General features: G+C 34.4%; 1 protein-coding gene across 1 annotated transcript in view; it reads left to right on the top strand.

Annotated features, from left to right (window-relative positions):
* The window catches only part of LOC115838659 (A disintegrin and metallopeptidase domain 3-like), a 98,254-nt gene that overhangs the window by 80,819 nt on the left and 3,701 nt on the right, over positions 1-13,734 (top strand). Inside the window, exons 17-19 of the mRNA XM_060291509.1 lie at positions 175-258; positions 2,224-2,338; positions 11,412-11,577. Coding sequence (XP_060147492.1) covers positions 175-258; positions 2,224-2,338; positions 11,412-11,577 — 365 coding nt within the window. The remainder of the gene's footprint in view (positions 1-174; positions 259-2,223; positions 2,339-11,411; positions 11,578-13,734) is intronic.

Here is a 13,734-nt window from a genome sequence, read left to right as displayed (position 1 = left end):
GTAACAACACACCATTTGACTCCAAGTTCTTTTATTAGGATGAGCAGATCTGAATTCCAGATTCAACTGAGGTATATATATCTTGTGCGTCTAATTTTCAGACCAAGTACAATTGTTCAATTCTTGACTTTAAATTTAAAATTTTTGTCGTTGGTGGTTGTTTTCACATTTTAGTTTTGTAACAGAGGATCTTGCACAGACGTCACCGTCAGCTCAGACGCAACTTGTATCTCCAAAATAAAGTGCAATGGACATGGGGTATGTATAATGGTTATTCTGTTTCTAAGTATAGTTATTTTGATTCATGTCAATAACATTTTTCAGTATAATAATGCTTAAAATTATTTGGGGTGTAGAAATGTATTTGGAAAATTGAAATCGAACAAGAAAAGCAGACTGCGTTATTCATACGTATGTATGTGATTTATGTGTTCAGTCAGATCATATAGGCTTCATGAGCAAATAATTTGCTTTGAACGTTGTACTAAAATTCAATATGAAACAATCTATTATCATAATGTTAGATTAAGATTATGAAATTTTGGAAATGAGCTCATTAAGGATTACACATATACATTTATACATACATAAAAATATTGCTTATAATTGAGTGTATGTGTACTGATAAATATTTAAACTCACACAATATATATTATACATATTACTTATAATCTCATATTTTTATGGGAGCAGACTTTCTTGTTCATTATGATCTGCTTCATCCTTGAACATCTTCAATGTGTTTCCCTGCAGGTCTCTTCCTTACTATATTTGAAAAGTTATCCACTGATGGACTTTCAGATAATGTTAAATTTTTACTTAACTATTGTAACTAATGGTACAGTGGACACTGTTGTACCTTCACCTTTGCACATTTATCTGACTTCTTAAATTGTTAGCAGTGAAATCTGATGAGCCAAATATATGTACTGTTTAAATTTTCGTTAATATTATATTGTCTTCAAGATATATTATACCAGTTTTCGGTCTCACCTGTCACGTATAAAAATGCATATTTCCGGGCTTCCCTAGTGGCGCAGTGGTTGAGAGTCCGCCTGCCGATGCAGGGGACACGGGTTTGTGCCCCGGTCCGGGAGGATCCCACATGCCGCGGAGAGGCTGGGCCCGTGAGCCATGGCCGCTGAGCCTGCGCGTCCGGAGCCTGTGCTCCGCAACGGGAGAGGCCACAACAGTGAGAGGCCCGCGTACCGCAAAAAAAAAAAAAAAAAAAAAAAAAGCATATTTCCTTATATTCTGGTCAGACTAGTTTCTGTCTTTTGAATCTCTTCAAACATGCTAAATCCATTGTTAACTTGCATTTCTTCAGTAATTAATTATACAATCCTTAAGTATATATGGTCACATTTTCCATTTGTATTTCTATTTGTCCATCCATTGTGAAATTATCTACCAGGTTATAGAAATTTTGTAAACTTTGTAAGTTTTTCCAAGCATGTCTTTGGCTTTAACTGTGTGGCTAGTGTCTCCTGCCATACTGATGCTTCCTATTTTATATAGTAATCCAGGAGAAAAGTGACCTGTGTGTCTTTTAAAAATTTTTTCTCTCCCAGATCACTTACATGTCCTATTATTTACAGTTTCTTTTCTGTTTCTTTCCTCTCTTATTTAATTTTAATTAATTTCTTGTTAAGTTTTTCACGAACCTATTTCTAGATTCTCTATAATGTTTCTGGCCCTTCTTTCAGTTCACCCACCAGATCACATTTATAGATATTTTCTAGCCTTCCTATTTCTGGCCAAATAAATTTTGCTATCTATGTCTGATTAAGAATACTTCTCCCTTTTGTTTTTCCCCCTTTTTTTTTTTTTTGGTAAAAATTGGCTCTTATCATGGCTAATTTTTTTGAACTAGCACAATTCATAGTATATTTAAACTTCCACTATTTTATAATTTCTAGCTTCATAATTCCTATGCCTTTCTAGAATAAGACATTTCAGTTGTATCAGAATATCATATACTTTTATTTAAAAGTACAAGAGATAAATAAGAGACAATCTATGGGACATTTGAAAAGATATTGCATGAACATATTATATTAATTTTTAATTTAAGAATTGCTTTCCACATTAATATAAAAAACTACCTATAATATACTAAATTATAGTACTTTAATAATTTACATTGACTAAAAATAGCAAATAATGTGTTTAATTTCTATCTTATACATCAAACGCACTTTTAAAATTTGGTTTTGGCTTTAGGTTTGCACTACTCTCCATAACTGTCACTGTGATGCTGGATATGCCCCTCCACAATGTGAACCAATGCCTTCATCACCAGGAGGAAGTATCAATGACGGGTTTTGGCTTACGTCAGGTTAGTATCCAGATCACGGTACTCCAACATAGCCGTCTGCACTTAGAGGAATAGTATACACCTCCACGGTCTGTGTGGCTGTTGAGCACCTAGCATGTGGGTAGTGCAACCAAGGAACTAAAGTTTCCATCTTATTTCACTTTATTTAATATAAATTTAAATAGTCACTTGTGATTAGTAGCTACTAAATTAGGCAGTGCAGCTCTAGATCATATTGTCAATCAAAATTTTGTATACGGTTTAAATTCAAATCTAGACATGAACACTTTAACAGATCTTCTCTTAATTTTAACAATGGTTTCCAGAACTTTTCTATTTGTACAACAGAGTTTTCTAGATAGGTATAGTTAAATGATAGAATAGGTGATAGTTTTATTATGTAGTCTGTATATTCCAAGGATGTTAACTGTTGTGATGTGCTAGTTCATAGCAGAGTTGCCTCTTTCAAGTTTTAACTCTACTACTGAAAGGTAAAGATAATAAAGTCTTCCACATCCAAAGTATATGGATAGTAGATGGCACAAAACTTTTTTTAATTTATTTGGTGAACATTCGTGAACAACTGTAGCATGTTTGATTTTTCTAAACTTCACAATGTGAAACTCTCAGAACACTGTAATTCCATTAAGGTCTTTCCATCATTTGTGCTTCTGTTTTGTGCCTCTGTTTTTATTTATTTTATTTATGTATATGTTGTAAACCTGACCATAGAGCATTGTATTTGCCTTAAAATAGCCAATGAAATGTTAAAGAATTTTAATGTAAATATTTACATTTATCCCAACCTATTTACCATTTTCTAGGGCTTTTCAGTTCCTCCAGCACACTCAAATTTCTGTGTGGGTTCATTTCCTTTCAACCTGTGAAACTCTCTTTTGTATTTCTTTTTGTGTGTACCTTGTAGTGATCAATTGTCTCAGCTTTTGTCTGTAAAATGTTTTCATAATGTCTTAATTTGTGAACGGTATTTTCACTAGAAGTAGAATTGCTTCTTTCAGCAATTTAAAGATGTAATCCCATTGTATCCTGGCTTCCGTTTTGTGATGAGAATGCAGCTGTCATTCTTATTATTCATCCCAATAATATAATGCTTCCTTCATTCCTTGTCTGAGTTGCGGACTTACTTTATATCTTTGATTTTCCGTAGTGGTTTACCAAGATGTGTATTTCTTTGAATTTATCTTGCTTGGTTTGGCGAGATTCTTGAATATATAGGTTCGTGTATTTCTGGAAATTTTGAAAAAATTATTAGTCATTGTCTCTTTTTTAATATTTATTTTTTATTAAGAATATTTTGCTTTTTAAAAAATGTTCACACAGTAGCCTTCACTCTGTGGTATATAGTTCTGTGAGTATTGAAAAATGTATGTATTCCGTTCCAACCACCACAGTCATGATGCACAACAGGTCCATCGCCTCAGATCCTCCCTCTGGCTGCTGCCCTTTGTATTCATCTCCCACTGCCAGTTCCTTGCAACCAGTGACCTGGTCTCTGTCACTATAGATTTGCCTTTTCCAGAATGTTCTGAACAGCATACATGCATTTGAGATTCATTCTCATTGGCATATGTTTTAATAGTTCATTCTTTATTACTGTTAAGTAGCTTCCTATTGAAAAGATGAACTATATAGTTTGTTTATCCATTCACACATTGTAGGGTATTTGGGTCGTTTCTAGATTTTGGCAATTTTGAATGACGCTGCTGTAAACGTGCACATAGGCTTTCGTCTGTATTTAAGTTCTCACTTTTTGATGAGTAAATACCTAGGCACTTTTGTCTATATATAAGTTCTCACTATAATACCTGTAAGTGAGATAGCTGGATCGTTTACTCAGTGTATTTTTTTTAATGAGTGTATTTTTAATTTTTTAAGAAACAGCCAAACTATTTTCCAAAGTGGCTTTACCATTTTCCTTCCCTCCATTCATCTGTGAGAGTCCCAGTTACTCTGCACAGATGATCCACACTTCACAAGCATTTGGTATTGTCGTTTTTGTTGGTTTTGTTTGATTTTTTTTTTTGGCCAGCTTTAGATGTGTAATGATATCCCACTGTTATTTTTAGTTAGCTTATTATGTTGAAATAATTATACACTCATAAAGGGTTGCAAAAAAATTTAGAGGGCAGTCTTACGAATACTTTACTCAGCTTCAGTCAGTGTTAACATGTTTCAGTACTACAGTAGAATAGCAAAACCAGGAAATGGACATTGATGAAATACACAGACCTTATTCACATTTCACCAGTATACATACACTTATCTGTGTATACGTGTGTGTATGCATTCACATGTGCATATATTTAGTTCTATGCAGTTTCACCACATGTTCAAGTTTGGGTACCCACCATCACAATCAAGATATAGAACTGCATCATCACTACATGGCCCCTGATATTGTTACTCCTTTATATAGCTACACTCATTCCCTGATATTGTTACTCCTTTATATAGCTACACTCATTCCCTGATATTGTTACTCCTTTATATAGCTACACTCATTCCCTCTTTCCCCTTTCCGAACTTTTGGCAACCACTAAACTGCTCTTCATCTTTCTAATTATGTTATTTCATGAATGTCATATAAATGGAACCATGTAGTTTGTATCTTTTTGAGGGTGTCTTTTCCTCTCACTTCATTCCTTTGTATTGATGACTAGTATTCCTTTGTATGTCTGTAGCATATTTTGTTTAATTATTCACCCATTGAAGGACATTGTGTGGATGGCAAGTTTTAGTTATTATGAATAGATCTGCAATGAATATTTGTGTGGAAGATTCTGCATGAAGATAAATGTTTAATTCTCTGGGAAGCATGGCCGAGAGTGAAACTGCTGTGTCTATGGTAAGCCATTTATAATTTTTAAAGCAACTGCCAAGCTTTTTGCAGAGTGGCTATATACTGTTTGACATCCCCGCCAGTGATAAATGAATGGGTTTTTTGCAGCCTTGCCAACATTTGAAGATACCGATATTTTTTTTTTTGCCATTCTATTGGTGTGTTTTAATATCTCATTGTGCTTTTAATTTGTACTTCCCTAATGGATAATGATAATTGAATATCTTTAATGTGTTTATTTGGCACCTGCATATCCACTTCAGTGAAAAGTCTGTTCATATCTTTTTCCCATTTGTTAATTGTATTGTTTATTAAATGTTGAGTTTTCACACAAACATCTATTTTGTGGGATTTGTGATTTGAACATATTCTCTCCAAGTGTTTTTTTCTCAGACCAAAAGGTTTTTTTTTCCAATTCTTACTTTGATAAGCTCTTCTTTTTTTCCTTTTTGGATCTATGCTTTTGGTGTCAAGTATGTGAATTCTTTGTCAGTCTTAAGTCTTGAAATTTTTTGCTATGATATCTGTAAAAGGTATAGTTTTATGTTTTATATTTAAGTCCATGATCCATTTTGATTACTTTTTATGAAGGGTAGGAGATTAATTTTCCGATTTATGGGTGTCAAATTGTTCTAGCACAGTTCTTTGAAAAAGCTGTCTGTTGTCCACTGTGTTGATTTTGCATCTTTGTTAAAAATTAATTGGACAGGGCTTCCCTGCTGGCACAGTGGTTGAGAGTCCGCCTGCCGATGCAGGGGACACAGGTTCGTGCCCCGGTCTGGGAAGATCCCACATGCTGCGGAGTGGCTGGGCCTGTGAACCATGGCCGCTGAGCCTGCGCGCCCGCGTACTGAAAAAAAAAAAATTGGACATTTTTGTGTTGATGTATTTCTCAGATCTCTATTCTGTTCCACTGATCTATGTGTCATTCCCTCCACCAATACTACACTGTTTTGACTATTGTAGTTATAGGGTAATCTTGAACAGCAGGAACAGTGAGTCTTCCCATTTCATTCTTCTTTTTCAAAATGGTTTTGGCTATTTTAAGGTTTCTCTTTTCCATATACATTAAGCTTGTCTATGTTTACAAAAAAATTTTGCCGTGATTTTGATGCAAATTGTGTTAAACGTATGGATCAATTTAGGAAGTTTCACATTTTTATTATTTACTATTGAATCTTCCAGTGTATGAACACAGTATTTCTTTCCACTTATATGTCTTCTTTAATTTCCTTCATCATAATTTTGTAATTTTCACCAGATACTGTACATTTTATTATTTCATATTTGTTATTTCACTTTCTTTAGAGCTACTGTAAATAATGTTGTACTATAATAGAACATATTTTAATTTTATATTTATAAACACCAATTAAAATGATTAATCACTGTTTATCACTCCTACATCATCTAACTCCTTTCAATCAACTTTGCATGTATATTTGTCCACTTGTGAATCATATCAAGTAAATGTTCATGCCCAAATGTAATAAAAGGTGAAAAGATACTATCCTAGATCTTCTTTACAATACAGAATATTCTAGGTATTTGTGACAAAATATTACATGCTGAAGTATGATTAACTGGATGAGAATATCATATTTCCTTTCTGTTACTAGAAATATTCTGTTCATTCATTGATTCTTCAGTTGGAGGAAAATTATGATAGCATCGTCCACTCTGATGACTTGTAGTATGAGATTTCATTTGGATGATCAATATCAACACCACCATTATAAAGTTTAAAAACAAGAGCCCTGGAGGGGCTCTTTTGTACCTTCCTGAAAGTTGATATATTACTTGGGCAACAAAATTAGAAAACTGAAATTTGCCAATGGAAAAAATAGGGAGTCCAGAAATAAACTCTCACATATGCAGTCTAATGATTTTCAGTTAGGATGCCATGACCACTCAAGGGGAGAAAGGATGGTCTTTTCAACAAATAATTTTGGGATAACTGGATATCAATATGCAAAAGAATGAAGTTGGACCCTTACTTACACCTTAAAAAAAATTAACTCCAAATGAATCAAGGATTTAAATGTCAAGAGCTAAAACTATAAAATCCTTAGAAGAAAACAAAAGGGGCAATATTCATAACATTAGATTTAGAAATGATTTATTGAATATGACACTGAAAGCACAGGCAACAGAAGAAAAAAGTAGATAAATTAGAATTTTATAATTAAAAACTGTTGTGCATCAAAGGACACTATTGATAAAGGAAAAAGCTAACCCACAGAATAAGAGAAAATGTTCACAAATCATATATCTGATGAAAATTAATATGTAGAATATGTAAAATATTCCTACAACTCAGCTACAAAGAAACATAAAATCCCATTAAAAATGGCAAAAGACCTGAATAGACATTTCTTCAAAAAAGATACACAGATGGACAATAAGCACATGCGAAGTTGCTCAACGTCACTAATTGTGAGGGAATTGCAGGTTGAAACTCCAACTAGACACTAATCCAAACCTATTGGGATGGCTATTATTTAAGAATTTCAGAAGATATCAAGTTCTGATGAGAATGTGGAGAAATTGGAACTCCTGTGCACTGCTGGTGGAAATGTAGAAGTGCTGCAGCCCGTGTGGAAAATGGTATGGTGGTTCCTCATAAAATTAAACATAGAATTACCATATTATCCTGAATTTACACATCTAGGTATATACCCCAAAGCACTGAAAGCATGGACTCACAGATATTTGGACACCCATGTTCTTAGCAGCGTTATTCACAATAGCCGAAAGGTGAAAACACTCAAACGTCCATCAACAGTATACCCATATGGTGGTATATACATACAATGGAAAATTATTTAGCTTTAAAAAGGAATGAAATTCTGACACATGGTACAATATGGATGGAACTTGACAACCTTATGCTAACTAAAATTAGCCAGTCACAAGAGGACAAGTATTGGATGACTGTGCTTTTATGAGGTACCTACAGTAGTCAATTCATAGGGACAAAGTAGAAAGGTAGTTGCCTGGGGCTGGAGGAAGGGGGACTGGTAAATCGATGTTTAAAGGATTGAGTTTCAGTTTGGGAGGATGAAAACGTTCTAGAGTTTGATGGTAATAATAGATGCACAAAGATGTGAATGTACTTAATGCCATTGACTGTACACTCAAAAATATTTAAAGTAATAAATTTCATGTGTTGAGTATTTTACCACAGTAAAGCAAAATTGTCAGGCAAAAATTCCATTTTATGACATCACCAAAAATAATACAAAGTTTAGATATAATTTTATGGAAAGAAGTGTAAGATATACACTGAAAGCTAAAACTACATTATTGAAAGAATGATCTACATAAATGTAAAGACATCTCCTGTTAATGTACTGGAAGACTCAATACTGTTATTACTCCAGATACTCTCAAAATTGATCTACAAATTCAACACAATCCTTAACAAACCCAAGCTGTCTCTTTTGCAGAAACTGAAAAGTTGATCTTAAAGTCTTACAGAAATTCAAGCAACACAGAATAGTAAAAACAATCTTGAAAACATAGTTTTCAAGAAAACTTGAAACTGAAAACACAATTCCAAAGCATATTACAAAGCTAAATAATCAAGACAGTGTAGTACTCTCCCAAGAATAAGGATAGATATTTAGTTCAATAGAAGAGAGAGTCCAGAAATAAAGCTTCATGCTAACAGTCATGGATTTTTGACAAAGATGTCAAAACAATTCAAAGGACAAAGGATGGTCTTCTAAAACAATGGTGTTGGGACAAGTAGATATCCACATGCAAACGAAGTTAGATTACTGCATCACAAGGTTCACAAAAATTAACTGAAATTGGATCATAGATCTAAATGTAAGAGCTAAGGTTATAAAACACTCAGAACACATATTAGTAAATCTTTGTGACCTTGGCATAGGCTGTGTTATCGAAGACACCAAAGCACAAGTGAAGAAAGAAACAATAGACTGATTGAATTTCATCAAAATTGATAACTTTTGGGCTGCAAATGATAACAACCAAGACAGTGAAGGACAAACTACAGAGTGGGAGAATATATTTGTAAATATTATATCTCATAGGGGACTTGTATCCAGAATATATATAGAACACTTACAAGTCCATAATAAAAAGACAAATAACCCAATTAAAAATGGGAAGGGATTTAGGGACTTCACTGGTGGTGCAGTGCTTAAGAATCTGCCTGCCAGTGCAGGGGACATAGGTTTGAGCCCTGGTCCAGGAAGATCCCACATGCCGTGGAGCAACTAAGCCCGTGTGCCACAACTACTGAGCCTTCGCTCTAGAGCCCCTGAGCCACAACTACTGAAGCCCGCGCGCCTAGAGCCTGTGCTCCACAACAAGAGAAGCAACTGCAATGAGAAGCCCACGCACCACAACGAAGAGTAGCCCCCACTCGCCGCAACTAGAGAAAGCCCGCGTGCAGCAATGAAGACCCAATGCAGCCTAAATAAATAAATAAATAAATAAAGGGAAGGGATTTAAATAAACACACCTCCATAGAAGATATACCAATGGCCAAAAAGCCCATGAAAAGATGTTCAACATCTTAGGAAAATGCAAACCAAAACCACGAGATACTACTTCACACTCATTAGGATAGCTATTATAATAAAAAACACAGGCAACAAGTACCAGTGAGGATGTGGAGAAATTGGGATCTTCTTGGTGCTCTTTTTACCACTACTGCTCAAACTCTGGTATCTCTTTTCCACTCTCACCCCAGTAAGAGCTGCTGTCTAATTAGCTTCAGATTGTCTCATACTATGTATGTATATATACACATATATATTCCTTATCCTTCTGCCAAGGACACCTGCAAGGATCCCCTTAACAGTTCTGGAATCCTTAATTTCAGAGCAACTTTCTGTTCAATGCTGCACCCTTCAGGTTCCCACCATTTCTTCTGCTGTGAGCTCTGTCTTCTGCTCCATAGGAATGATGTACTTTGCTTAGGACTCCAATTCTCTGTTCTGAGATCAGCAAATTATCCATAGGTAGAATTGTATTTCCATAAAATCAACATCATGTTTTCTTTTCTTCAGATATTTTAGTTCTGTGTTTCCTGTTGACTTCCAGAAACCATTTCCTTCATGTCTTATCCTGTTTCATATTTTTATTATTTGACACATTTAATGGAAAAATTTCATCATGCCCACAAGTAGAAGCTCCCCATCTTTCTTCCTTAGAGTAATGGATATCTCCCAGGTAATCTAATAGTGATCTCTTTAATCAGTCTTTGGAGTAATTAACCACATGAGAAGGAAGCTCCACTTGCAACATGATAATTTTAGTAAAGATGGATTAAAGGAGAATGGACCTTTTCTGATGGGTGAGGCCAGGAAAGGAGAGCTATAAAGTGTTGAGTTCTACCATAGCATGAGACTGCTGCATGTTTGATTAGTTTCAGTATTTTTGCATATATTTGCTAATTTATTTCTTATAATACATAAAACTTCCTAAATCACTTTAAGGTAAATTACTTCTAATCAACATATAATTGGACTGTGTGTGTGTTTCAACATCACGGATCCTTTTGTCTTTTTGAGGGGGCATTAAATTCATTTACACTTAATATCCCCAATAGTTGCTTTGGTGGTAATTCTGATTGCTTGATATAGTTTTTTGTATTTTAATTGTCTGGTTTATTTCTTTCGCTTAACTGGGCCAAGTTTCCATAGATTTAGTTTTCTAGTTTTATGTAATGTCTTTATAATGCCAAGAGGAATATCTATTTTTCTAATTAGTACAGTCAAAATTAAAACAATATCACTTTATACATCTATTATGTAAATTAACCTAGTCTACTATTGTTTTTTTAATTAGCCTCAGTTATATCAATAATTTTCCATAAATAATTTTTAAAATAGTTCTTTTCTTTTTTTGCTCTATATTTAAAATGGAAGAACCTATTAGATGAAAATATCAATCTAATGTGTTCTAAGTAGCAGTTCATAGACGGGAATATGATAGAATAAAATACATTAGAAAGTAGCACATAAACAAATATAAATATACATACAAAGGTTAAAAATAAATTATATATATATATATTTGACAGAAATATATAATGCACTTTGGGGCATAGTCACAGAATATTGGAAAACACATTTAAATTTAAGTTTATTAACTCTATGATTATATTATTTGAATTCCAAAGTTTTATAATTCAAATTATTAATATGCTTTGAATACCATTTCTGAAAAAGTTAAAAGGTACTCTTATGTTTTCAGGTAAAAGTACAGACATGTTGGTAAAACGACGTGGTGCTTCTCGAAAAAACGGCCTTGTGATCAGTTTCTACGTTTTCCTGCCTTTCCTCATTTTAATTCCCATCATTGCTCTTAAATGGAATAAAATGAAGATATTTTGGGACAGAGAGGGCACAGTAAGTGAAGGGTGAGTAAACTCATGATCTTTAATATTTAAAATGATTTAGAAGAAAATTCAAATATTATTCAGAATGTTATAAGTAGGACTCTTGGATGGATTGGGTAAATGTTCAGAAACATACCAAATTTTTTGCAGATTTCAGGCAGGTGGGTAAGTTTCGTGTTTATATAGGCCCAGGAACAACTGAAGTAACTCAGTAAATCCTCAGTACCTTTCGAATAGCAAGCCATGTTGGCTGTAACTGCTTTAGAAGGTCTGTCTACTTCCCAAGCAACCCTGTTTCCTTGCACTGACATTCACTTGTGCCAAGAAGATTAATAGAGACAGAACAGCATAGAATAAAGAAGGTGAAGATTAATAGAGACAGGGAAGCATAGAATATGAGGAATGTGAAGATTAATAGAGAGAGGGCAGCATAGAATGAGGAAGGTGAAGATTAATAGAGACAGGGAAGTATAGAATACGGGGAAACTGAGAAAATATAAGATGGCAAAGAATGAGGGAGAGAACACACATAGGATACTGCCCATTTTACACATAATCAATATCACTCATGTGTTTCTAAAATTAGAATTAAGGCACTTGAGCAGCTTTTCCGTTTTTTTTGTTTGTTTGTTTTTCTTGTTATTTTTTTGTAGAGCAGAGCTTGATTAGGTCTTTTTTTTAATGAGGTATAATTAACATATGACATATTGGTTTCATGTTTATGTCATAATGCTTTGATATTTGTATATATTACAAAATGGTCACCACAATGAGTCTAGTTAATATTTGTCACCATGCATAGTTAACAAAAATTTGGTTTTCCCCTGATGAGGACTTTCAAGATCTACTCTTTTAGCAAGTTTCAAGAGTGTAATTCCTTATTTTAACTATAGTCGCCATGCTGTACATTATATCCCCATGACTTGTTTTTTTTACAACTGGAAGTTTGTACCTTTTGACCCTCTTATCCATTTTGCTCACCACCCCCTCATCCCGTTTTTCTGGCAACCACCAATCTGTTCTCTGTATCTGTAAGGGTGGTTTTTTTTGTAGATTCCTCATATAAGTGGGATCACACTTTGTCTTTCTCTGTCTGACTTACTTCACTTTCATACTGCTTTTTTCTTTACTGTAACAACAATACAAGCCACAATTTTCTTAGTGAATATTTAGGAAAATGAGAATGCAGAAGCAAGGGTAAGGAGGTGGGTCTCATTTCTTCATTTTAAAGGAAATCATTTTTGTTTCTCATTTGTGTAGCCAGAGACAAAATAATTATATAAAATTTCAGTCAACACCTCTACTTCCCAAGTTAGTTAATCTTATTTATGAACAAGATAGCAGCGACCAGGTAATTCAGGGTAGTCTTCTGCATGATTCATCAATCATTCAACTGTTATAAACTGACTTAATTGAATGATATCTGGCATGTCTTCCTGTGCTCTTACTTAAGACATCTTGGACAAATCTGAATAGTTGCAAGAACTCGACCTGACTTTGGGAAGAGATGCTAGAGTAAGGTACCACTGATCATAAAGAACAAAGTCTGCTCGTGACAGCCTAAATTTTAGAGCAGCAGTAGATGGTTTCAGGGCTGCAAGGGCAAGAAATGATGTAGAGCTGAAACACAAAAGGGTGGTAAGGAACTGGATGGTTATGAGCCAGGCCATTGTCTCCATCACCCAAAGCCTTTACGGTTGACATCGTCTCTTCTTGTCCATGTCCATTCTCTCCAAGATGACTGCTCTGCTTACACATGGCCCAGAGTACCTATCTCAACTCTTTCTAGTTTCATTTTCAAGTAAAAATCCCAGTAATCTGCCAAAACCAGTGCCTGTTAGTTCATTTTCTCAAGAGACAGAAGGAAATAACTGTGCAAGTGTATCTCATTTCAGCCAGTGTTCTGTCTGGATTTATAATCCTGAGTTAGGTGTTCAAACCTGATTTTATCATCTGTGGCCAGAGAATTGTAGCCATTTTGTAGGAACCTTTACACCATGACATTCCTCTTCAACAGGAGCTGTGTATAGGAGCCAAAGAACAAATGGAGGCTGTATAAATACCACAAAGTGTAACTAAGCATAGCTAATAGAGAGGCCTCATTAAGGACCTCATTAACAGAAGTGAAATAACTATTCACGTAGGTATTTGACAGAAATCATATAACTGAAGTTATGA

This window comes from Globicephala melas, chromosome 21 (genome assembly GCF_963455315.2).
Source record: "Globicephala melas chromosome 21, mGloMel1.2, whole genome shotgun sequence".
NCBI classification, from domain to species: Eukaryota; Metazoa; Chordata; class Mammalia; order Artiodactyla; family Delphinidae; genus Globicephala; species Globicephala melas.
This window is presented reverse-complemented; position numbering and strand designations above follow the sequence as displayed.